Source organism: Denticeps clupeoides, chromosome 2 (genome assembly GCF_900700375.1).
Source record: "Denticeps clupeoides chromosome 2, fDenClu1.1, whole genome shotgun sequence".
NCBI lineage: Eukaryota > Metazoa > Chordata > Actinopteri > Clupeiformes > Denticipitidae > Denticeps > Denticeps clupeoides.
The window spans coordinates 32,987,720-33,013,216 of NC_041708.1; the positions used below are offsets into that span (position 1 = coordinate 32,987,720).

The 25,497-nt window shown below is 42.8% G+C and overlaps 4 protein-coding genes across 7 annotated transcripts; 1 reads left to right on the forward strand and 3 right to left on the reverse strand.

Annotated features, from left to right (window-relative positions):
• Positions 1–245: 245 nt before the first annotated feature.
• Positions 246–9,670, reverse strand: acot9.1 (acyl-CoA thioesterase 9, tandem duplicate 1). 2 transcript variants are annotated; one of them, XM_028957414.1, is made up of 16 exons: positions 8,977–9,670; positions 8,682–8,776; positions 7,669–7,695; positions 7,342–7,387; positions 7,088–7,258; positions 6,972–7,009; positions 6,671–6,754; positions 6,456–6,559; positions 5,966–6,039; positions 5,818–5,885; positions 2,236–2,347; positions 2,065–2,155; positions 1,872–1,957; positions 1,636–1,723; positions 1,388–1,538; positions 246–1,277 (listed from the first exon to the last, which is right to left on the reverse strand). In XM_028957414.1, the coding sequence occupies exons 1-16, from the start codon at positions 8,988–8,990 to the stop codon at positions 1,216–1,218; spliced, it is 1,311 nt and encodes a 436-aa protein (XP_028813247.1). In that variant the 5' UTR covers positions 8,991–9,670; the 3' UTR covers positions 246–1,215. The 2 variants fall into 2 exon arrangements, with proteins under 2 accessions (XP_028813247.1, XP_028813257.1); XM_028957424.1 differs by lacking the exon at positions 7,669–7,695.
• Positions 9,671–9,790: 120 nt separating this feature from the next.
• Positions 9,791–11,641, forward strand: sat1b (spermidine/spermine N1-acetyltransferase 1b). The gene is made up of 6 exons (XM_028957583.1): positions 9,791–10,086; positions 10,603–10,654; positions 10,723–10,806; positions 10,923–11,024; positions 11,107–11,147; positions 11,226–11,641. Exons 1-6 carry the CDS (start codon positions 10,021–10,023, stop codon positions 11,394–11,396), a joined length of 516 nt encoding a protein of 171 aa, XP_028813416.1. The 5' UTR covers positions 9,791–10,020; the 3' UTR covers positions 11,397–11,641.
• Positions 11,642–14,751: 3,110 nt separating this feature from the next.
• LOC114766591 (MICOS complex subunit MIC26-like) lies at positions 14,752–17,479 on the reverse strand. Of its 3 annotated transcripts, none has more exons than XM_028957558.1 (9): positions 17,252–17,479; positions 16,794–16,898; positions 16,603–16,722; positions 16,496–16,528; positions 16,360–16,414; positions 16,184–16,279; positions 15,608–15,699; positions 15,226–15,267; positions 14,752–15,100 (listed from the first exon to the last, which is right to left on the reverse strand). In XM_028957558.1, the coding sequence occupies exons 1-9, from the start codon at positions 17,258–17,260 to the stop codon at positions 15,059–15,061; spliced, it is 594 nt and encodes a 197-aa protein (XP_028813391.1). In that variant the 5' UTR covers positions 17,261–17,479; the 3' UTR covers positions 14,752–15,058. The 3 variants fall into 3 exon arrangements, with proteins under 3 accessions (XP_028813391.1, XP_028813381.1, XP_028813371.1); XM_028957548.1 differs by having other exon boundaries at positions 15,178–15,267; positions 17,307–17,473; XM_028957538.1 differs by having other exon boundaries at positions 15,178–15,267; positions 17,252–17,473.
• A 1,259-nt stretch (positions 17,480–18,738) lies between these two features.
• klhl15 (kelch-like family member 15) lies at positions 18,739–24,455 on the reverse strand. The gene is made up of 4 exons (XM_028957358.1): positions 24,216–24,455; positions 22,968–23,055; positions 21,748–22,459; positions 18,739–20,737 (listed from the first exon to the last, which is right to left on the reverse strand). Exons 1-4 carry the CDS (start codon positions 24,274–24,276, stop codon positions 19,628–19,630), a joined length of 1,971 nt encoding a protein of 656 aa, XP_028813191.1. The 5' UTR covers positions 24,277–24,455; the 3' UTR covers positions 18,739–19,627.
• Between the last annotated feature and the right edge of the window lie 1,042 nt (positions 24,456–25,497).

Sequence of the window (25,497 nt, forward strand, 5' to 3'; positions counted from 1 at the left end):
CCATTGTTGCATTCAGTCCAGTTTGGTCAGTCTCGTGTAGTCTCTAATAGTAAAATATGCAGATATCCACACAGCAAATATTCAACATTCCTTAAAGAATTCCATGTTTATTGAGTACATTCTTTGATTGGAAAACTAAAAAAAAAAACGTATAGCCATTAATATGAAACATTTTGAATAAAAATTAGAATGCACAGTAGAATATAAAACTGTTATGGTTAGAATGAACAACAAAATATAATAAATCCATAAATGTCAGAATTTATTTTAGCTATAACAGAAAGCAAATAACTGTAACTGAGTAACCTCATGCAAAAGTTTGATCTATGAAAAATACATTAGAGTCAGCATTAGAGCATATCTATGGATATTAATATATTCTATAATACTGAAATATTACATCAGAAAAAATAAGGAGTGCATTTTAATTCAAAAGCCATTAAATGTTCAAAGCATGACTATGCTAAATGTCATTGAACTTATACATAAAACAGCACACTGTGATGAGAAATAACTACATGTGATTTAAATCCAATATGCCTTCAGTTATCATTGGATCATGTTCTGCACCATTGCACACTCTGCCACATCAAATTTGGACAGCAGTGATGTATACACTATGCCAAATTCACTATGTTTCAAATCAGTTCTCTACAATCCTAGACAGCTTATTTATTACCCAACTCATGATCAATCAGGTGAGCAAAATGTACTAGGCTCTTTCTTAAAGTCAAAAGATGCTCAGGACATTCAAGGATGGGTTTCAGTGGGTTACGTAGGGCTGTTTTAATTATTAAGACGGTTTCAAATGTATCTGTTTGACCTCAGAGTGGTTTTTTATACACACCTGCAAACTTTTAAGATGGTCCCAAAGTATTTTCTGCAAATGCTAGGACAGAGTATTGCATTACAAATGCAATATAACAGCAGATCTTTCATGTAAACGTAAGGAAGGAAGCTTGAATGATATGCACACATTTGCTCCCATAAAGGAGACATTGTAATAAGTTTTGCTTATTCTTTTCTGAGGTCAGTTTTAAAACCATGTTCTCAATTTTTTCTCAACCTTGTTACATCAACATCACACCTGCAGTTATCCTTGCAGTAGGATGGCAGTTGGACAAGTACTTCAAATCAAAATACATTTTTATAGAATATAGATTTCCTCTTCCGCTATTAATTGACGGATGGTGGATAACCATGGACAAACCATCATCAGACATGATCCCTCATGGTCTCATCAAAGTGCCTCTTTCCATCCAGATATAACATGGATTCTATGAATGAATACACAAAAACAGACTCTTTACGCAGAACTACAGGTTATTTTGTTGTGAAAAAGTCATTTGATCTTGTTAAGTGTAAAGTAAAACCAATTAATACTTACCTCCATAGCTCTGTGGCATAACTGCTGGGACCTCCTTATCAACATTAAAAGTAAAGTGGAACACGTTGGTGGTGTCGTGTTGCCGCGTTAAGGGGTCAAGCACTTCTGTATGAACTCTGACCTGGATGAATCTCTCCTGTGTGTAGCAGACCTAGGAGGGGAAACAGCATTTAGCCGTCGCTCATTGACACGAGATGTTTACAACTGACACTGAACGCAGACTGTTCAAACATGTTTCGAAAAAGTACCTGTGAGGACAGCAACAACAAGGATCCAATCTCCACTGGTTTCCTGAATACTATATCGTCAACAGCAACCAGACTTGGTCTGCATCCACTGAGCATTCATCAGATTAATATGAACAACATATCAAAATTTAAAAAGATGTAGAAGCAGAAACAGAATGTAGTGTTTGTATGTAATCATTAGTTTTCAGTACCCACATATTGTAGTTGACAAGAGTAGGTTAGGTGCTCCTTCTTACCCAAAGGCACATGCATTGGCCCAGCCCAGCTCATAGGCTTTCCTCATTAAGAAACCACCAAAAATACGATTAAAGATGTTCCTCTCCTACAAGGCATAAAACCAAAGTAAACTTATTGCACCAACTATGTCATGTCCTGCAGATCCACCAGAGCATTCGCTGGTCAGGCTTCAGTCTTTGTATACACTTTCACCTGTGGATGGCAGATTTCCAGGCCCTTCATCTTGGCATCTTCCATCCACACTGTGTTTGGGGGCAGAACTCTGCTTCTGAAGCTAACAGTTCTGAAACAGAAAATGTTTACGTCATGTGTGCCTAGGACATATTTATTTTGTCCATTGTATGGCATGTTCCTGCATCATACTTAGGGTCCAGTGTGTTGAGGAACAGCCTATGAATGACAGTCCTCTCCTCTGCTGTAGGTGCCACCTTCAGTAACGACCCCGTGCTCAGTTCCACACGCCGTTTCTTGTTGACTGAAAACCACATGGTGCAGGGTGTTTACCACAAAACAGTATTGGGCTGCCATATCATGCAGCTAAATTAAGGACAAAATCAATTTAAAGATTTCTTGACACACCAGATACAGTGGCAAGAAAAAGTAGGTGATCCCTTTGGAATGTCAAGGTTTTCTGCATTAATCTGTCATGAAAATGTGATCAGATCTTCATCTACATCAGAGGTATTGACAAATATACCTAAAATAATAACACAAAAAAGCTATATGTTTACTGAAAACAACCATGAATAACTCACATTGCTAGTGTTTAAAAAAAAAGAAGAAAAAAAAAAGAACTGGTTAAACCTGCACTTGGCAGCTTAAACCTGAACCAGGCGCTTCCTGTATCTGTGGATCAGACCTGCACCTCGTTCGTAATTAAACTTTTGAGTTTTATACATTTAAAGAACAAACACAAAATAAAAATTGTACTTTTTTTTTTTATTTAAAAAAGGATCATACATTTAGTTATTATAAACAAACCAAACCATTGCACATACAAACAAACTTATTCCAGACTATACATTTATGCTGTCATGGCACTGTAGATACATTCAAGCAAATGTGTCAGGGTCTCTGCTTTACTGTTTAGCCTTCTCAGCATTTTCAGTCATTCTCTCCTTCCACATTTTGAGGGTTGGAGTCCAGTGTGCAACACTCAGAAGCTGACCAACTGTGGCACTTCTGTCCCCGAGTAATCACACTCTTTGTGAATTAGGTATTTTACGTTTTCTGAAGTTTTGTTAGTGCGTAATAATATCTGTTGAGAATTTTATTTTAGAAAAATTTGTGGTGGTGGCCTAGCAGGCAAGGAATCAGCCCCATAATAGAGAATGTTGCCGGTTTGAATCCCGATCATCCAAGGTGCCACTGAGCAAAGGACACACACTGCTCCACGGGCGCCTGTCATGACTGCCCACTGCTCACCAAGGGTGATGGTTAAAAGGAGAGGACACATTTCGTTGTGACACCGTGTGCTGTGCTGCTGTGTATCACAATGACGATCACTTTACTTTCAGTATTTCACTAAAGCAGGGAAGTAAATTTCATATATTATGATATATATATATATATATATACACACACACACACACACACACACACACACACACACACACAGTAAAGGCCAAAAGTTTGGACACACCTTTTCATTCAATGTGTTTTCTTTATTTTCATGGCCATTTATATTTGGTAGATTCTCACTGAAGGCATCAAAACTATGAATGAACACATGTGGAGTTATGTACGTAACAAAAGAGACCTGGCCTCCACAGTCACCGGACCTGAACCCAATCCAGATGGTTTGGGGTGAGCTGGACCGCAGAGTGAAGGCAAAGGGGCCAACAAGTGCTAAACACCTCTGGGAACTCCTTCAAGACTGTTGGAAAACCATTTCAGGTGACGACCTCGTGAAGTTCAACAAGAGAATGCCAAGAGTGTGCAAAGCAGTAATCAGAGCAAAGGGCGGCTATTTTGAAGAAACTAAATGTTAAAAATATTTTCAGTACATAACTCCACATGTGTTCATTCATAGTTTTGATGCCGTCAGAATCTATCAATGTAAATGGTCATGAAAATAAAGATAACACATTGAATGGGAAGGTGTGTCCAAACTTGTATATGACACTGTACTGTATATGACACGCATAAAAGTATATATGTATACATTTACTACCCTTTAAATTTTTAACAATGCAAACTTTTTAGAATGCAACACTCAGGTCACCACATCAGCAGACCACACACACACACACACACACACACACACACACACACAGCATTAGCAAGTTGGATACTGGCAATAGCAGACAGTCTCTGTTATTTTTATGGTCCTGGAATAAAGATTCTGCTACCGCAGTCATAGCCTACTTAATTATTCTGCCAAAAAAAAAAAAAAGAGCCTTTTTGTGCTTGGTCAGGATGTACACCACTTTAAACGATGTCTCAGTAGATGCACCGGAATTCACAGGCGGAGTGCAGTTGTCAGCCCTTTTACCTTATCTTTATGGAGGCTGCTTCCAAACTGTATCCGCACATTGTATCTTTTCCCAATTGAATCTTTCATGCAACAAACACATATTAGGTCAATATCAGAGATTGTGAAGGACGTGGCGCAGATATTCCTGTACGTTTCTGAAAGGGCGCCTGCTGCACTCAGGCAGAGAGGTGAATAGCCGGGACTCGTCAGAGGAACAGAGTGGACGTAGCCACAGATTTGAGCTTTCACCAGGCCTTAAATGTTAGACCTGCGCCCACAATGCGCATCTTTTTAAAAGCCAGAGCCCGACTTTATTTCGTTGGATGTCGGCCAACGTGCTTCAACCACGAAACGAGTCAATACATGGTAGGAATTTCTGTGGGGTAAACATTATTAATTTAATTAGAAATTCCAACTGTTGTGTGTAAACTTGTTGAAATGCATGTCGCATGCTCAATGCGTGAGACTTGAGAGCCATGGAGATATTTATGTCATTTTTCATGATCGAGTTTTTTTTTTCCTCCCACACCTCAGGCTTTGCTTTCATAAATCACCAGAAGATCTCCGTTTCAATGCCTCAACTTCCATTTTCGCTCTAATCAAAACTGACCGCACATTTACTTTGTGAGCCCGAGTACAAAGCTGAAAAAGCACAATGCATCTTTAAAGCATGTTACATGTAGCAATGAATGTACTGGCCCACTGTCCTCTCTCCCTTCTGCCTTTTAGCAACAGGAAGCTGCAAACAGATCATCATGTTCAAGCCCTTAAAACACTAAATTAAATTATCTTTAATTTCAGCTCAAGCATCAACACGTTTTCAGTAAGTTACCGGCCTTGAAGAATTGTGCTTCATATAAAGAACTTTGTCGACCAGATTATTAGTTAATCAATATTGTCTGTAGGGACAGCAATTTAAAAATAAAAAGTGAACCTGTGAAACCGCGTTGTTAAATGCGATGCCGTCGAAGATTTGGCACATTAAGGGAAAAAAAGTTAGGCGCACCAGTTCAACCAGTGCAAAAAGTTAGAGCCCTGTACAGCTTTGTCGCCTGATTATTTCCTTCTGCTCACCTTGGGGCTCACCGAAACCAAACCAGGGCCAAAAAAAAGATAACAGCTCAAAACAATATATGATCGGTTGCAATGGAAAAAAAAATTATGGCAACCACCTGGCGATGAGTCACATGTGGTTTTCTTTGAGCACACAAACACAGATGAGAGAATGCATACCCTTAGAATGAGAACACAAGGGTGCTTTTTATAATTTAAGTCAAAAGTGAAAGAAAATATCATGAAATGTTTTAATTCGCTGTACATACCTTAAGACCGAACACATCAATACAATTGGGCTACACATGCAACCTAGGGCAGGGTTGTCAATACCCTTGACTTAGATGAAGATCTGATCGCATTTTATGACAGATTAATGTGTTTATTGTCACTGAAAATAAATGTAGAACACTTACTCTCTCCCTGTAGAAAATCCTGCTGTTCCTTTGGTGTTTCTGGTTTCAGCGGGTTTACAAAAGCAGCCCTAAGGTGAGACGCACATGTTAAAATTCATGTTCGTATTCTGATTGATTCATTCCACAGAGGCTGAAAAATCTGCCATACCTTTTATTCTCAGGATCTCGTGCCACCATAACAAAAGTAGCATCTAAAACAGGACTGTAGGCACCATTGTGGTACTGCCAAGAGAGGAAGTTTCATAAGATAAATAATAGATAGTCATCAGAAATAATTAAGTTTGTTCTGTACTGTATGAATGAACATTGCTAAGACAGATCTGTGGTTCTTCTATGGAGTAGGGCTGCAACTAAGGATTATTTTAATAATCAATTAACCTGTTGAATATATATATGTTGAATATATGCATCGTGCGACACTATGAATCGATTATGAAATTCGTTCATAATTGCAGACCCTTTTAGTTATCGATTTGCTGTTGCAGCCCTACCATGGAGTTTAATTACATTGTATTAATACGTACCTACAATCCAATTAGTTTAGAGTGTTCTATACCACTAAATGGTATAGAAAAACAAGTACACAAGTACTTCGTACAAAATATTTATACGGAGAGCCTGAAACGGCAAATGTGTACCTGAGACATATGCATTTTAGCTTCAATTGAAGTCTTTCCCACCCAGGTCACATTGCCTGTAAACTTAATGTCACCATCTGGGTAGATAATATTCTTTCTCATATCTGCAAAAAAAATTAGATAAAATGAATTGCAAATACTTTCCAACTCTGATGGGTACAGACCAAAGCCATAGTGGTTGTAAAGAATAAGAAAAAAGAATGAAAATGTCATACCAATCTTGTCCACCAGAGCTGTGACAATGGACAGTGGGGACATGTTAAGTTCCTCATTCCGTGTATGGGAGTAACAGATGAGTACTACAGAAAAACAAACAGTTAACAGGGGAATGAGGGGACCACTGGGGATGAGGGGAACATTGCAAAACCGAGTGTTTCTAACTCTAGGAAACACTACTACAGTATATCTGAGTGAAGCACCAATCTTAGACATTACACAAAATATATGACATAATAATAACACTGGAAATTCACAATATCTTATAAGAATGCAGCAGTCATTCTTTCCAGGCTGTACCTGCTAAACTGTCCAAGTCTTCAAGGATCCGACCAAACCTGTTCAGGACAAAGTTGTTACAGTGAGCATGTGTATCTATACCACCTTTCCATGTATTTGCACACAAGTGTGCATACCTGACACTGTTGTGGTAGTTGAGGTACTTCTCTCTAAGCGAAGGCTGAGAGCCCAACGGGAGATGGACTTCAGTATAGCTGTCCTGCACTATCTTCACTGGAAGCTCATCTTGACTTTGTGCCAGCAGGGAGCTAAGTGATGCCCGCTCAGCCATTGCTTGCTTGTGGTCCCTGAATTAACAGCATTAAAATAGCTATTACTATGCACTACATATGGGTAAAGGGATTAAGGGATTGACGGATGGTCTACCTACTTCCAGTTGGTGGAGGCTCCTACAATCTCGCGTAACCTGTTTCTCACTAAAAGACAAAGCAGAAATAAGACAAACTATAGGCCCATCCAGACACTTTGAGAAATAGCTCAAGGAATGTATAGAGTTGCAGAGAAAACAGAGAAAGACAAGCTTATACATCTAAACAGACTAAGTTACAGGTCAATCATGTACTGAACGAATAAAAGCTTTAGGCCATAGATGCAAGGGAAAAATGAATTATTGCATGAAATAAGGAATAAAGCCACATGCACACAGGTCCAAAACCAAAGCCACTGACTGAAAGAGTAATTCATTTTACCAACACACCATTGGATACAAGTAATTCTTTGTTTCCTGTAAAGACACACAAAACATGTTCAAGAACAGCTGCTTCAATGAAGAAGCTAGACATTGTGCCCATCCTAGCTCCTGGTTCATTAGGGTGTCATATGGTGTTGAGGCAAAATATAGGAACAGAAAAGGCAAATCAAAGATGACCAAAGGGAGAACTAGGAACAGGGCTGGAAGCCAAATGTGAATTTATCATCATCTAATGCGGTCAAAGTATGATCATGAAGGAATGGATGGCACATTACATGTATTTGAATGACCATAAAAATATCACATACAATTGAAAGTGAAGTGACTGTCCATCACTTCTGCTCAGCACACAGTGCACACAACCTAATGTCCACTGTGTAAAACCAATCGACCTTAGTGAGCAGTGGGCAGCCATGACAGGAGCCCGGGAAGCAGTGTGTGAGGACGGTGCTTTACTCAGTGGCACCTCAGTGGCACCTTGGCGGCTCGGGATTCAAACCGGCAACCTTCAGATTACAAGTTCGCTTCCTTACCCGCTGGGCCAAAATAATTATGTATAAATTTACATTTATGGCATTTATCAGACGCCCTTATCCAGAGCGACTTACAACCAGTAGTTACAGGGACAGTCCCCCCTGGAGCAACTTAGGTTTAAGTGTCTTGATCAGGGACACAATGGTAGTAAGTGGGATTTGAACCTGGATTTTCTGGTTCATAGGCAAGTGTGTTACCCACTAGGCTACTACCACCCTATAAATAATATGACACAACTGAATGGACATGAAACACTGCATATTGTATATGGATCAATTAAAATAAACTGAATAAATCAATCAATCAATATAAATTGTGGTGTAAATTGCAGCTGTATGACAGTGCCACTCATAAAACGACAGATTTACAAACCAATCGTGAATCATCTTGGGCAAACAGAGAGATGCAAATCATCAACAGACTTCTAAACCAAACTTAGATATCAAAAACTGCATTCCAAATGAAATGATTAATTCTAATTTTACCTTCTGTCATGTCCGGAGCCTGTCCCTGCTGAAGGGCAGGGCGGGCTGAGAAAGCCCTGGACGGCAGGGAGGCTGCAGGCCTAAGTAGCATAAACCTACACAAAAAAAAGTGGAAAAAAAAAAAAAAAAAACACGATCAGGTTAGACTGATGCAAACGGAATACCGCGATGCTTTTTTTTTTTTTTTTTTTTTTATTCCCAACATTGACACAAATGTACACGCGTTTGACCGGACTCAAACTTAACCACGAGGGCGTCTCAGGTGCAGTCAAAGCGCCAATCGCTGCGCACTTACCTCGGTGAAAGCATTCCCGCCCTCGGTCTCAGCAAGTGAGATACGTTTCAACTCTTGAACAGAAGTGGAGCCTCTCCCACAGGCAGGAGACCCGAACCACTGGCCTGGTGTGGAGTGACCAGCTAGTTCCTTGTGGGCGTCCACGGGTTCACGTCGACGTCGTGCTGGCGACCTTAATGTCTATAATAGACGCTCCGTACATATTTTTTATTATGCGCAAACATTACGTATTACTCGGTATGGCTCTCTGTACAGTTGTTTAGTGTACAAAGGACGATTTTAAGAATGATGGGCACCCTGAATCTCCCTATCAGAAAATACCTCAGATCTGAAGAGCCTTGATAAACACCAATTTTGCCGTAAATGGACAAAAAAAATGTAAACATTCAAAAATGTGGGCGGAATTCCATATGGTCTGTGACATAGAGCAAATTGCTAGGATATATATATATTTTTAACTTTGGTTCATTATAATTCCTATCTAAAGACATAAACCAATAGAGTTCCATGCACCGACGTTCAGAATAAATTCCCTGCAGCAAGTGAGAAGCTGCACGTACCAGTTTGGGCGCCTCTTTATTTATCTAAGCTAAAATCTCTCGCTAGGTAAATGTACACGTGATCAAATGCTCGGTTTATACGCTGCGGCGTGGAGCGGCGGCTCTTGCCGCAGCCCGTCGTGCGCCATGCCTCAACAAAACGTCCGGCGCAGACAATAACAAAACAGACCTCGTGACCGGAGAGAACAACGTGCGCGATGACGTAGCGCGGCTCCGCGCGTCGCCATTGGTCCGTCCACTCGGTGGCGCCCGTGGCCACGCCCACCCCAGGTGCCCGTGCAGCTAAATTGAGAAGTGAGAAACAAAGAAAGTTCCAGCGGAGCAGGACACCGAAGCCGGCGAGACTCCATGTAAGCTGCCTACAGCGGGGTCAGGGTCCCAGACCGACTACGACGGGTGCAATTCCTGGGACGCGAATGAAGAAACTCCTTTTGCTTCACTTCACGTATCGAGTGCGAAAAGGGAAGAAGAGTAAACGAAGAAAATGGCCCGTTTTAACTTGCGCAAAGCGGAGCCAGGCGACGTGCCGGATATCCTTCGACTCATAAAGGTACGCGGCGTTTCACTTCTCCCCGACTCGCCACCTCGCTTTGGACGGCCAAAATACGGAAGGTTTGTTGCTGGGTGACGGCAGTCGCGCGGTCGTGTGCTTAAACTAGGAAGTGCTTAACTTTTTAATGTCGTGACAAAAACACGATTAAAAAAAAAAATAGGATGTTTAGGAACAAAGCGGCCACGGGCAGATTGACGAGGAGGGATGTGCATCAGGACCAGTATATCTGACGTCATGTTTGCACGATTAATTCAACGTATTCGTGAAATAATTGCGCTAAAATAATACCTGATGATATTTTCCGTGCGTTTCGGCAAGTACGACGTAACGTGACAGTTGTTGATCTCTGAAACAATAGTGAAATAATGTAAACATCGTCTGTTTTGCCCTGCGCCTCGTTCTCCACTCGAAAATACGACATCGTGCTCTCGGAATACACGGAACGTTCTTTTATTACAGTTTCGACGCTCGTTTGTCATCACTTTTTTTTTGCTTTTCTTTGTTGCTCCTCAGGAACTCGCCAAGTATGAAGAAATGGAGGACAAGGTCATGTTGACAGAGAAAGGTAAAACGAGTCCCGTGTTTTGCCCAGATGTGTATGGACACGCAAGTGAATAGCTGTCTTTATTGCAGAACTTCTGGAGGACGGCTTTGGAGATCATCCATTCTACCACTGTGTTGTTGCAGAAGTTCCAGAGGAGCATCAGAAGGAAAGGGGTAGAGCACCAGCTATATATATATATATATATATATGTATGTATGTGTGTGTGTGTATATTTTACCCCTCAAGAGGGAAACTATTTTCACATTTCACTCTCTTGTCTTATATAAAGGTCCTTCTGTCATTGGATTTGCCATGTATTACTTCACCTATGACCCCTGGATTGGAAAACTGCTTTATCTTGAGGATTTCTTTGTGATGGAAGGATATAGAGGTGTGTGTTTTTCATGTTTTGTGTGTGTATATGCAATAATTGAACGTAGCACGATAGTACCACATGTTGCCTCTTTGTTCAGGTTTCGGAATCGGATCAGAGATTCTGAAGCTGCTCAGTCATGTAAGTACCCGTGATGTTTTGTGTGCAAACTGAGCGCTGGTGGCTGACTATGGTCGCGTCCTCCTTTTACCCCTGCAGACTGCAGTAAAGAGCCGTTGCAGCAGCATGCACTTCGTCGTAGCCGAGTCCAACAAGGCGTCCATCGAGTTCTACAAGCACCGCGGCGCCTCGGACCTCTCCCTCAAAGAGGGCTGGCATCTCTTCCGGATCGACAAGGAGTATCTACTCAAGATGTCTGCCGAGGAGTGAGCTGCGGCACTCGCAACATCAGCGCGGAGAGGAGATTGACCCAAAAGTTTGACAGTTCCTTTTTAATTTCTGTTTAATGGTGGTTTTGTGAGTTCCTGACTTTCTTTTTTTTTGTGTTTTTTGTTTTTAATAGCTTGTGTCTGTTTTTCAAGGATTTTCACAATTACACAATAGTTTTTTTTTTATGTAGTCTGCTCTATGCCATTTCCTGGGTATTTGTAAAATAAAACAATACGTTAATGTGGTATGTCTCTCCTTTTACTTAAATAAGATAAAAGCTTATTAAGCTACATTATTATGTAACACAAACACCCACCTCTTCTCAAAATGCCAGTTGTCTGTAAATTAGGGTTTAAACTGGGTATAAACCGCGACCTCCGAGTCGCAGCTTGACCGTGCAAATGGTTTTCCGGAGTGTGACTGTCGGACCTGTTCAGAAATATGTCGCCCGTCGTGAGGCCGTGTCCCCACTGCGCATGCGCGAACTCGGAGCGGGCCTCGCCCACTTCTCACGACTCGGACAGCGTTGAGATTTTTTTTTTTTTTTTTTTACTATTCCCCCCTGTCGTAAGTACTAAACTGGAGCCGTACACTTTTCGTGGCCGGTCGCTAGTGATGTGGCTTCTTCTTCTGCTTCCGACGTGTTCGTGTTGCTCGTGTGTTGTGTGCGCAGTCGTGTCGCACACAACACACATTATGTGTGCGCACATAAATAGTCATCTTTTTTTTTTTTTTTTTTTTTTTGTCGCATAATTTGAGTTGGCTATTGACGATTCCAGGCTCTTACGTCAAACGACTGAAAAGATGCCCAGTTTTAAAGTTAACAGCAGATTAGATGATTACCACAGTTTTACTATTTTGGGTCGAAGTGCCCCTGCTCCAGCTAAATCCTCCCAAATATATATTTCAATCCAGAAAGCACTTCTTTCAGAGGTCTTTTCACCATTTTGATAACATGCCTGCTGATGCCATTACAAACTGAGCTGCCTGATAACAATCTGCTGACCTGCAGCCTTCTGCTGCTTTGTCATTGACAATAATTAGATTTTTCAGAATGCAAGGGGACTGCAGATTTTAATAAGATACTTATGCAGCCTTACCTGAAAACGCCCAAACCTTTTAACTCATGTTAAATGCATTAAATGAAGGAAAGAAATGTGTCAACTTTAACATGACATCAAAACCCGACATCCATTTCATGAGGCGCGAGATTCTTTTTGCATGTTTAATTTGAAGTTAAGCGAAAAGTGAAAGTGATTGTGAAACACTGCAGCACAGCACTCAATGCAAACAACAAAATGTGTCTTCTGATTTTAACCATCAGCCTTAGTGAGCAGGCACCTGGGGAGCAGTGTGTGGGGATGGTACTTTGCTCAGTGGCCACTCCCTAAACCGCTAGGCCACCACTGCCCCAAAATTACAACACAATCGAACATTTGATATAACACCTTCATGATGCACCTGTGAGACAACTTGGTGTTGATAGATTTCCTCTAAACCAATTTGATGTCCTCGTACCAAATGAAACTGCAGCAGTGAACGTGAATGTGTCCCCTTGAGCAGCTTTGGTATCATATGAAAAAATATCTTTTAGCTTTTATTGTGTGGTTTTTGTTCTGGGAGATGCAGTCAAGAAAAATAAATACACATAATAACAGACAAAAGCAATATTTTATTCAACAAGGGAACAAAAGTTTACATAGACTAAGGTTACTATACCTTTAAACTATTTGGGAAAGCCCAAATGATGTCATGGCTTTGTAAGCGTTAACTGACAACACTTGAGTTGATTGGAGGGACACCTGTGGATGTATTTAAAAGGCACATCTCAACACACTGCTTCCTTCTGTGACACCAAGGGAACGTCCACAGAAATAAGCCAAGACATCAAGAGGAGAATTGTGGACCTCCACAAGACTGGTTCATCCTTGGGAGCAATTTCCCAAGGCTCCTGAGTCCAAGAGATGAACGTGTTCTGGTGGTGAAGTGTGCGTATCAAGCCCAGAACAAAAGCAAAAGACCTTGTGAAGATGCTGGCTGAAGCTGGTAAGAGTGCATCACTATCCACAGTGAAACGAGTCCTGTAATGACATGCGCTGAAAGGCTACTCAGTGAGGAAAAAGCCATTACTCAAAAAGTGACATAAAAAAGCCAGATTACACTTTGCAAATACACACAGGGACAAAGACCCTAATTTCTGGAGACATGTCCTGTGGTCTGGGAAAAAAGGGGAAGCCTTCAGGCCTGAGAACACCATCCCAACTGTGAAGTGCTGAGGTGGCAGTGGGGTGTTGTGGGGTGTTTTGCTGCAGGAGGGACTGGCACACCTCACAAAATAGATGGTCTCATGAAGAAAGAACAGTATGTTGAAATATTGCAGCAGCATCTCAAGACATCAGGCAGGATGTTAAAGCTTGGGTGCGAATGGGTCTTCCAAATGGACAATGACCCTAAGCATCCTGCAGAATATGTTACAAAGTGGCTTAAGGACAACAAAGTCAATGTTTTGGAGTGGCCATCATAAAGCCCTGATCTCAATCCCAAGAAAATGTGTGGTCAGAGCTGAAAAGACGTGTGAGGACAAACCTGACTCAATTACACCAGTTCTGTCAGGGGTGAGACGCTTGTGATTCAGTCATTCAGTTTAAAGGCAATTCTACCATATACTAAGCAAATGTATGTAAACTAAGTAAAACTAATAAAAAATTCTCACCCATTATTTTGACATTTAGCAAATAGAAATTATTTTGGGAATCCAAACGGGCCTAAAACTGAAAGGGTTTTGTCTGATTTAATATCAGACAGTAAGAAAAAAAAAAAGGTATATATGTCTTTTTATACAGTGTATGTAAATTTTCGGTTTCAACTGCACATAAAGGACATGAAAATAAGCTGGGTGTCAAAACAGTCATTAAATTCCTAGTCATAGTTATAGTCATATGGGTGGCTACAGGCAAAGCAAACCAATTCAGCAGAAATAAACTTTCATCAAAACAGACGATAATAACTTTGTCACAGACAGCGCAAGATTCAGTGCGTCAGGAACAGGACAGCAGCAGTTTAATTAGACCGAGTCTATTCATAGACATTTTGAAAGTCTAAGGTAATTAGAAACTCCATACAGGAGGAAGATATTTCTACCAAGGTTAATCATAATATAATAATATATTATTAGATCCATTTTTCTATGGCCATGACTAGTTTAAAGTGACAGTGACACAATAATTTAATCACAAGTAATATTTTAGCAGGGTGTTTCAATAACATAGATTCCAAACATAATGGGACACCTCACAGTGTGCACAGACATGGGTGTGACAGAAATTATGGAAAGAAAAACACAGGACACTGCAGATTTTGATGTGAAAACAGAACAATTCATTTTTAATATCTTGCTTGTTAACCACTAGGCTATTATTTATCATTATTTATTAATGATAAGAATGATACATAACAAGGCATGAAATAAGAAGTCATGAAGAAAATGATACAAGCTAAAAATGTAACATCCCATTAGGGAATGTGTGTGCAAATGTGAAATGTCTTGCAAAAAATACCCAAAGGGTGGGGGTGTTTTATGTAAACATACACAAACATATGGGACACATTTTGTCGGTCTGTTTTCACAAGTAAGAAGTAATACCATGTTTTCTAGTCAAGTGTCATTTTGATGTGGAGTCATCTGTCTTTTCCACTTTCCGAGACTGTGGGAATAGGGAAATAAACTCATCATTTTGTTGTGAGAAAAATGTATTCAATGGTTCAGTACAGAAAAAATTACCAATACACTGATGGATGGCATTTTCTTCCTCAGGGATTCTATACTAACTTGGCCCTGTGAACTCCATGTGATCAGCTGTTCTCTGGCCACCTGACAGGGGAAGAAGTTGCATTTCACTGATATTGTCTGAATCGCAGAATACAGGTGAATGCTTGAACCGAATCCTACTCTTATCATTTCTGACTTGCAAATGGAGCGCACACAAGTGCAAAATATATGGAAATATCTCTCAAAATACCCCTAACCAACCCTGCCCAATATTTCCACATATCAAACTCCCTCAGGAAATGGGCAGGAAGGAACGTTAGTTAAAAAAAAACATACTTCACAGCCAAACCTTCATGATGCACCTGCAATAATAGCCCATGCCCGCGGGGGGATAAGTGCAGCATGGTGGTGCATGTACACAAACGAACAGCGATAAACACACCTTGCTCAAGAACATAGTATGTTGAGGGTAGAACACCGAAGCACTTAGGGCCATCAGTACTGTAGGGAATATGAGTCTCCTCAACCGATACCCTGACAAAAAAAAAAACACACACACATAAGACCACATTAAGACATTTTACATCACCACACATCCACAAAGTCACAGGTTCAAACCCCACTTACTACTATTGTGTCCCTGGGCAAGACACTTAATCCCGCGTGTCTCCAGGGGGACTGTCCCTGTAACTACCGATTGTAAGGCTGACTTGATAAGTACATCTGCTGCTTTGCTGTGTGTGTGGGGATGAATGTGTGCTTGTTGAGGTGTTGGTTTGTAGTGGTTTAAAGTGTTGGGATGCGTAGCCAGTGAAGGGTATCTGGAACTGGAGTAATATGGCTGTACATTCTGCAATGCTCTTGGTAGTCTTGGTAGTTCTGGACAAACTGTAGGTAAGATTAGTTACAGTAGTCTGACTGGCATGTGGTAGGGGAAAAAAAAAAAGATGCCAGTCAAAGTCAACACCCAGGTTCCACATAAAAGATTTTCCTTTGCGGCCCCGCAGATGAATAGTACCTCTTGCCAGGTAAAGCCCCAGGATGCCAGAGAAGCCGGTAACGCCCATGCTGGGGTAGAATTCAGCTGGAGGGTCCTTAAGAAAGCCTTGGCCATCTGAAGGATATAAGATACCATCGCTTATCAACAGAGCATTCTTACAGAAATCAGTCTTTGTCAGTGTGAACAACACTCACCTCTCACAACCTGTGCAGAGCTCTGAATTATGGGCTCGGCTACATTGTAAGCCTCCTATGAGAAATGAGCAGCATATTAAGAGTGGCCTGGAAAACTATATAAACCCGAAGAAGAAGAAGTGTGACATTTTCACACCTGGATTTTTCCTGTGGCGGCGATACCAGCAGCCTGGAAGAGACACGGCGGCGTTAATCACACGTTACAGTTTATTGGAATGCGTAAATAAAAGACGTTGTAATTACTTGACACCAAAAGGTGTACGGCTCAACAGATCTCCTTAAAGCTGCAATGCTCTGTTCCACCGGTCCCGGCCGAGCCTCTGCACACGGGAACTGAGACCGGGGTGTGGTATACAGGGATAGCTGCAAAAAAAAAAGAGACAACTGTATAATATCCATATTAGAGTGAATAATTTAACAGGCCAATAACATACCTCTTCCGTCAGCGTTGCACTGTCTTCTGGATTATTTTCCTCGTCGGCAAAGACGGCCCCGGCCATCGCACTCAAGACGCCAGGTACAGATGATGGCAAGGCCACCTGGGTTGGTAAAAGGGCACAAAAATGGCTTTCAACGTGTCAGTAGGAAAATAAATAAAACGATATGCCAAAAACTGCTCAGAGCGGCGCCTCTGGTCTTGCCGTCGACCTTGGTGACGAGCATTTTCCGCAGTTTTGGCTTGTGTGGTTGGTTTTCATTACAGGTTTTGTGATAGTCATCTTGAGAACCGCTATACTATCTGAATATCGCTGCATTTTTTTTTTGTATTTCTAGTCTTCCTCGGTTAGGGAAAAAAGCAAATGACAGGAAACGGTTGAATAAAACATAACAGTTGACTCCAGAAAGACGCACACTGATATCACTACAGCCATAAAAGACGCTCTAACCGTACCCGAGTCATAATTCGAAGATGATAATGTGTTTCTAACCAAACGCGTCCAAATTACCAGTGTTCTCAAGCGAGTGTTGATGGACGCGGTCGCACTGATCTGAGATCGGCTGCGCGATCTACTTTACAGCAGATAAGGTTTGGGCTTGCAGTGAAGAGCAGGTCCTCAGTCAGCGTGAATAGACACATCTGGTGGTGGGAGAAACGTGCGAAATGCGTCGCTCTACGGCAAGCAACGCGGGACATTTCGATTCTGTCCTTCATAAGGATGTCTGCAGCGCCGCCTACAGGAAATTCGTTTAAGAGGCAAGAAAAGTCAGAAAATGCATGTAAACAACCCTTACATTTAATATATATTTTAAAAGCGTTTTTATCGTGGTCAAAAGTGTTATGCATATTGTCAAGGGCTTTGTGGCTTAAAGTGTGTGCATGGGGTTTAAGGAAATACCACACACCCAAACTGACCACAGTAAATATTCCTCTTATGAATTGAAAAGTGAACGTGCTTGTGAAACGCTGCAGCGCAGCACACGGTGACACAACGAAATGTGTCTTCTGTTTTCAACCATCACCCTCGGTGAGCAGTGTGTGGGGACGCTGCCCTGCTCAGTGGCACCTTGGCGGATCGAGATTCGATGTTCACAATATATTTCTTTGTGTAGTTTTTGCGCAGTAAACAGCCGCCCTTGGCCCCTTAAGATGGGTGGTGCAGTGGTTTGCACAGCTGCCTCAACTAAACCTGTCCAGCAAGCCAGAGCTTTGCTTCATACCTGCATTCTCCCAATATCCAATGCTGCTTCATGTGCTAAAAGATATTTCTAATAACGAGGTTGTTATGGATAAAAGATTTTAAGGTCATAATCATGCAAACAAGCGGGGAATGAAAACAACTCAGGTTGAACAATATGAACATTTATTCCTGGAAAGTTACAAAGTGTTCGAATAGCAGTGAGCCATTATATATTATCAATATGACTGCTTTTCCTCATATACAGTTACAGTACAGGGTAAAACTTTGTTAAATTCTTTCCCACGTTTTTTAAAATAATTTTTAACAGCAGAGGGACTAATTGACAAAGTTAAAATCTAACAATGACCGTGCGCCCAAGTGTTACATTTTGGTCTGCACTGAGTATAGAATTCAAAGACTGCATTTTGGCATTTTTCTATATGTACATGACGCTGACATGTATTAACGTACATGTCAACCGAGACAGAACCAGGTGGATACAGTGAAGCTAGTGTTTCCATGGGTCACATTCATATCAAGACGGCGTCGTTGGACCGGAGGCAAAGGAAAATGACAACGGACATCAAGGGAACATTTTATACCTATGGGTTAAATGTCATAAATATTGTAATTTGTTCCTAATTTCAGTATTCCGATTACATCACCAGTAAACGTAACGCGGCAGGCTGCAAAAAAAAAAAAAAAAAAACGCTTATGTGCATTAGCCCTTTTGTCTCATGAAACGGACCAACAGGGAAACATGGACACAGCAGCTGGTTGTCTCTTTGTCTTTTTTTTTTTTTTTCCTCCCCCAAATGCCAAAACCCCAAGAATAAATACAAGGGAAAAAAGCATAAATACAGCCGGCGAAGACACATTTCTATAGTGATCCTCTAACATCTGAACAACCTTTTTTTTTTAATTTTTTTTTTTTATTACTTTTTCACCCCGCCCCCTCGCAGTGAGCGTCGTAGGACCAGTGTTATTGCAGTGCCGAGACACCTCCCTCCCCCCAAGAGTGCAACACTTGTCAATGTCTTCCTTCTAACACGTTCATGGACAGAAAGTCGTGAGAGAAATGCAGCATCTTCAATATGCAGTGTTGGAACATACCCTCCCCAAACCCAGTATGAATTACTGAGTTATTGTTTTGACAAAAACAATAAATAGACATAAGCTTTGGGATATGCTTACAAGCAGACATTTCAACACATTCTCTCTCTCTCTCTGACACACACACACACACACACACACATCCATATTCTCTCACACTTTCGCAATTTTTCAAATCACATACAATATGCTCAAAAAAATAAAAATAAAAATAAAAAAAAAAATGATTAAAGAAAGACCGAATAATTACTTTTTTTCACTTTCTCTGAGAAAGCTAGTTATTCAAAATGTTTCTACTGACCACTGCAACCGATTTGCTTTTTGTCGGCGAGGACCGATAAGTATGATGGAGTTTCGTTTCTCTCTCATCCTTCATATTTGTAGTTTATAGAAGCACTGGCCTACATCGTAAAAGCTTAGTCAGTAATGGAGATTCGTTTTTTCACACCTGTAAACATGTTTGGTTGTTTTCTGTTCTGTCCTAGAAATGCAAGGTTGGGCTAGGAAGGAGGCGGGGGGAGGGAAGGCCCCCAGCCTCAGCTGCAGCGCCGGACGTGCTCCAGTACGTACTCAGGAAAGTGCAGGCTGCACACCTGAAGTCCGTCCAGTTTGCAAGGCATTCTGGGATATTCGTCCTCTTTCCATTTGTTCTCCTCGGGGTCAAACGTGAGGATGGAGTCGCTGTAATGGCCGTTGTAGCAAAGTCCCCCGAGAACCATGATCTGCTTGTCCAACACCGCCACGCCGTGGCCACTCCGGCCGATCGGCATGGACGCCAGGATGGTCCACTCGTCCGTCTCGGGGTTGTACACCTCCGTGGACGGGCAGCCCTGGGACTCGAAGGAGGCCCGCAGGATCACGCAAACCCCGCCAAATACGTACAGCTTCCCATTGTACGAGATCATTTTATGGAAGCAGCGGGCGTAGTTCATCTTGGACTTGTTCTCCCAGCAGCTGGTGAGCACCGGTGTGCGCCGGGTACGATGCTCCGCCGTCCCCTCTCGCGCAGGGTCGAACACACACACCTGCTTGGAGGTGGAGGAAGAGGTGATGCCGCCGGTGATGTAAAGCTTGCCGCTCAGCACCGTGCCTTCGTGTCCGTACTTGTTGACCGGATACGGGTCCACAAACTCCCACTTGTCCTCTACAATGTCGTAACGTTCGGTGGAGTAGAAGGTCTCGTCGCGGGTGCGACCCGCCACAGCGTAGATGTACTTCCCGATGACCCCCACAGCGAACTCTGACCTCGGCACGGACATGTCGGCCATCCGGAGCCAGGAGTTCTGCCGAGGGTCGTAGCGGTACACCTTGGAGGAGGCGTGGAACTCGCCATCCGGCCCCAGCTCCTCGCCGCCCAGGAGGAAGACAAAGTTGTTGACGATGGCGAGGCAGTCTGGCCGGAGCGGCACCTGTGGACCTTCCAGCTCCCACCACACCTTCGGCCGGTGCAGCAGCAGGATCTTACTGTTGACCATGCTGTGGCCGATCATCCCGCGGAACACGGCTGTCTGCGGCCGCACTGACCGGATCCGGTTGGACTTGGCTTCGGCCAGCGGCTGCTCGTTCACCTCATGGAAGTAGGTCAGCGCCTGGTCCACTTCCTGCCTTAGCTGACGGGAGTAGCGGTAGAACTCTGAAGTCTTCACCTGTGAAATGGAAGGAAAATTCATATGTAATATTTCATATGTAGCCATGCCTGTGGTAATTAAAAGAAACCGCTCTCTTATGTACTGAGTATGTGCAGAAGACTTCAGCGGTGCATGTCAAATGACTTCCAATAATCCGAAACATAACAGAAAAATAGAAACCAGACACCTCACCGATCACCAAGAACAACCTGAAAAACTCACCAGGGTGAAAATCTACCTGCTATGGATATCGTCTGTTTGGGAAGAGACTTCCTGCTAAATGTTAAAAAAAAAAAAAAAAAAAAAAAAGCTAAAGACTAATCTGCTGAGAAAAGCATTGTACCAAGCTTCTTGTCCTTCTTATGTTAGATACATGCTCCCACACTGTGATTAACAGCTCACATTTCATGGCACCTTCACTTACTTGGAACTTATTTCACTGGTCTAGTGCTGTCTGTTAGGCCACTGGGGTCACATTTATCCAGGCATTGTAATTTAATGACCTTTATTCAAGATACTCTGGACCATGGTGCTGAGATGTAGAGGGACACAAAAAAAAAAAAAAAAAGTAAAGTCTCAGTCTCACCTCACCAGTCAACTATCTGGAGGATTGGCCTGTACAAAATGGACTAATATCTAATGGACTTTTTTTTTTTATTTTATTTTTTTTTAACAGCAACCCTTCAGTGACCTCTTCCACAGGTTTGGCAGGGATCCCCTCTCCTGAAAGGCTTTTATTTACATTTACATTTACATTTACTGCATTTATCAGATGCTCTTATCCAGAGCGACTTACAATCAGTAGTTACAGGGACAGTCCCCCCCCTGGAGCAACTTAGGGTTAAGTGTCTTGCTCAGGGACACAATGGTAGTAAGCGGGTCTTCTGGCTCATAGGCGAGTGTGTTACCCGCTAGGCTACTAACACCCATATTTACTTTATCTAGGTGAGTTTTCCCTTTCCCACTCAGGGATTTAGGGTCATAGAAGAAATAAATGGTGGTGTTGTATTATCTGCATTGGTTGTTACCTTCTCAAAAACATTTGCAGGCGTCATGAGGCAGAACCGCAGGTTTTGGACCACGGCGTCAGTGTGTCTCCAGCGCCGCCGATCATGCCGCAGCCAAGATTGCACGGCTTCATACAGCTCGATCTCTGGGAACCGGCTGAGCTGGTCGCTGTCCAAATACGCCATCAGCTTCTCCAGGCTCAGGTAAGACAGGAAGTCGGGCCTCCCCATCAGGGGCACAAAGTTCTCAAGTAAGAAGGCATCGAGTTGCTCCTGCACACCCTCGACCCCGACGCTAAAGTCCTCCAGGAGCCTCATGACCTCAGCGCAGTTCTCCAGGCAGATCTTGGCCAGGAGGAAGGAGCAGCAGAACTCCACAGCCTCGGTCAGCTGCACGTACATGGCGGCCTGCAGGATCTCCTGCACCGTGAGCATGCTCAGCTCCAGGGAGCCGTAGTACATGAAGCGCAGCACGTGGCCGAAGCCCACCGCCGTCAGTCCCTTCATGTGGATCTTGTCCTGGTCGCGCTCGCGCATGTCGGCCGTGAACATGACCCGGAAGTAGTCGCTCTGCGTGGCCAGGAGGGCCTTGTGTGCCTGGAAGTGGTGCTCCTCGATCAGCAGCGTGACGTCCAGCAGCAGGCGCTCCTCGTACAGCGCGCGGAAGCCGGAGGACACGCTGCCGTCGTGCACCTGCGACAGGTACACCTCCACATCCCCCGCCATCAGGCACCTGGAAGACAGAGAAACCGGTCACTTATCATGTCACCACGATAATTCTCGTTAATTATGGTCGTACAGCAAAAACAACAGTCCACGCGAGAGTATGTATTCCATTCAGCACGCTCACATGCACACACTCACCTCTGATTGGCCACGTCATGTCAGAGGGGGGGTGTCTGAGCCAATCAGAGGACAGTGTCCCGTGTGACCAAAGGGAAAACTATAAACTCGGCCTTTTTCTGAGGCGAATTCACCTGAATTACAAATCGAAGACAAGCGCCGCTTGGGCATGAATCCCTGGGAATGCAAGTGGCTTCATTAGCTAAAGTACGAGGAGGGGTCGTTGTTAAGAGTTGCGAACCGAGTTCTGGGTTTCTGGATCCAAGCACTGGCGTGCGCAATATGGAGAAAAAAAATCTAAAGCATCTGCTCACAGGAGGTCATCTGACTCGGTGTCAGAGTTTGTCTGAGATGTAATGCGGATTAAAACCTGGGCTGCCGTGCAGAGGACACTTTACCTTTTGGCGGCGTCCTGGCTGATCGGGCTCTTTGCTGACAACGTGCTGCCGGGACGCTCACATTTCCTCTGCTTTTGTTTTCCCTGCTCTGCAGAGGGAAAGAACAGCATGGTGTCGGCATGACTTCATACAACTCGGAACAGATCGTTGTGGTTAATAGTCCTTCGGGGACTTCTTTGCTTTGCACTAAATATGCTAAGAAAATATTTCCCTACAAGACGATTGCTCTGGTCTAACATCTGAAACTTTAACACCAAAAACATTTTCAATTTGGTTGCCAGGGACTGAGCACAATAAACAGCAGGATTTTCTTTTGTGAGGAACACATCACCTCAGGAACAGACTTCAGACGGTTACTGGCACGATCAGCATTGGGGCTGAGCGTTCCACTGAATGCTACAGGAAATCCTTCCCACCCACATCAATCAGGCTTTTTAACTCAGCCACTGAGCAAAGCACCGTCCCCACACGCTGCTCCCCGGGCACCTGTCATGGCTGCCCACTGCTCGCCAAGGGTGATGGTTAAAAGCAGAGGACACATTTAGTTGTGCCACACTGTGCTGTGCTGCTGTGTATTACAATGACAATCACTTCACTTTGACTTCATATGTCTCACTGTGGCGCACTAGTCTGCAGTAATATTACGAGCAATATGTTTGGATCTGACGTCTGTTGGTAACAAACCTATAAACTTGAATCTTTATTCTGCACACTTAGGCATGAACGCATATGTTAACCATTTATTTCTTTATATTCTGTATATCTTATTCTTATTTCAACACGTTGTGTATTTTCACTCTTGGTGCAGATTCCCTCTGCAATAATATTTTCTGATACTGATTAAAAAACTTATGCATTACAGTCATTATAACAAAAGTACTTTAATTCAGTAAACCGACCCACCTTTTTTACAAAGTAAAACTATAGACTTTATGCTCAAGTTCTCACTTTCTAATGTGGAAGTTTGCATTGTTTGAAGACATTGTTCGTATTGATACAGCATTATTAGGACTGACAGGATGATGCTCAGCAGTGGTCACAACTAACTCCCACTGCACTGCACTGCTCTGATCTGATCTGATCTGATCCAGCCTGCTGAGGTTTGGCCAAATCCTCTGGATCCCAGGCCACGGACAGACACACGCTGACTACAGCTGCCCCTGATAAAAAAAAGTTATCTTATAAAACATCGAGGCGGAAGCCGACGTGCGCGGTTCGGCGGAGCGGGATCGCCGGAGTTCGCTGTACCTCGGCGATGCGACTCCACACAGCCCCGCTTCGACCAGGGAGCCCGAGGTCCTTCGGACATGGAGCGCGGGTCTGTAGCCGAAATCAAGGCGAGGGGGTCCGGCGCTGCGTACTGGGCGACGCCGTAGCCTCCATTCGTGTACCCATGTGGCCCCGAGATGAGGTTAACGCAGTTAGACAATAAAACAATGTTTGTCTAAAGCCTCTATAGCGAACATAGGCGCCATATTATTCTCTGCACTGACGTCACTTCCGGAATTACAGCCCATTCAAACGGAACAGGTATTGAGTTGAGAGATCTCGGGGCATTCCTCGCTTGCTGTCATCCAGCAGTTTAACCACGATATGTTCTGTGGCCAACCAAATAAAACACATTCAGAGGATTGTAATAGATGCGTGTGTGTTACTTATTTATTTTCTAACACAGGCACAAGTGAAGAGAATACAAGCAAATTCAAATCAAATTCAACTTTTGTCACGTACATAGTCATACACAGTACTGTGTGACTGCTATAGACCTCAATATTGTAAGTATTCAAGTGAAACTAATATGCAAATATTGCAAACATAACCAAATATCGCAATTTTATGTTTTTAGACATAAAATATGTGTAAAAAGTAAGTTTGAAGGTGTGCAAATGAGTAAAGTGAAAATTTTTGCAACATTCTGGGGGGATTGAGTCTAGAAGGGATTGGGTCAGTGGTGCCTAATGGTTAAGGAAGCAGCCCTCGTAATCAGAAGGTTGCCACTGAGCAAAGCACCATCCCCACACACTGCCCCCGGGCTCTTGTCATGGCTGCCTTCTGCTTACTAAGGGTGATGGTTAAAAGCAGAGGACACATTTTGTTGTGTGCACCTGAGCTGTGTTGCAGTGGATCACAATGACATTCACTTCACTTGAAAGTGCTGGAATGTATTGAGTTCTGTCCTATGTAAAGTGATTGTCACATGTGATACACAGCAGCACAGCACACGGTGCACACAGTGAAATTTTTCCTCTGCATTTAACCCTAGGAATTTAACCCTCTTCCTTAACCGCTAGGAAACCACTGTGTAAAGAACATAGATACGAACAGAAAAATAATAAATGTAATTCTAAGTGATCTTTTAAAGGTAGGAAGGATACCACCTGACTTTACAGATTTTATAAGTTGCTTTAAGACTTAGAAAAGAGTTTGTCCAGGTCAGTTTAAAAACGCTGTCAATCATTCAATCACAAAACGTCTTTTGTGGTCTGTGTATCTGATCCACTCTACTGCCGGTTGCTACTGAATTAAGCAA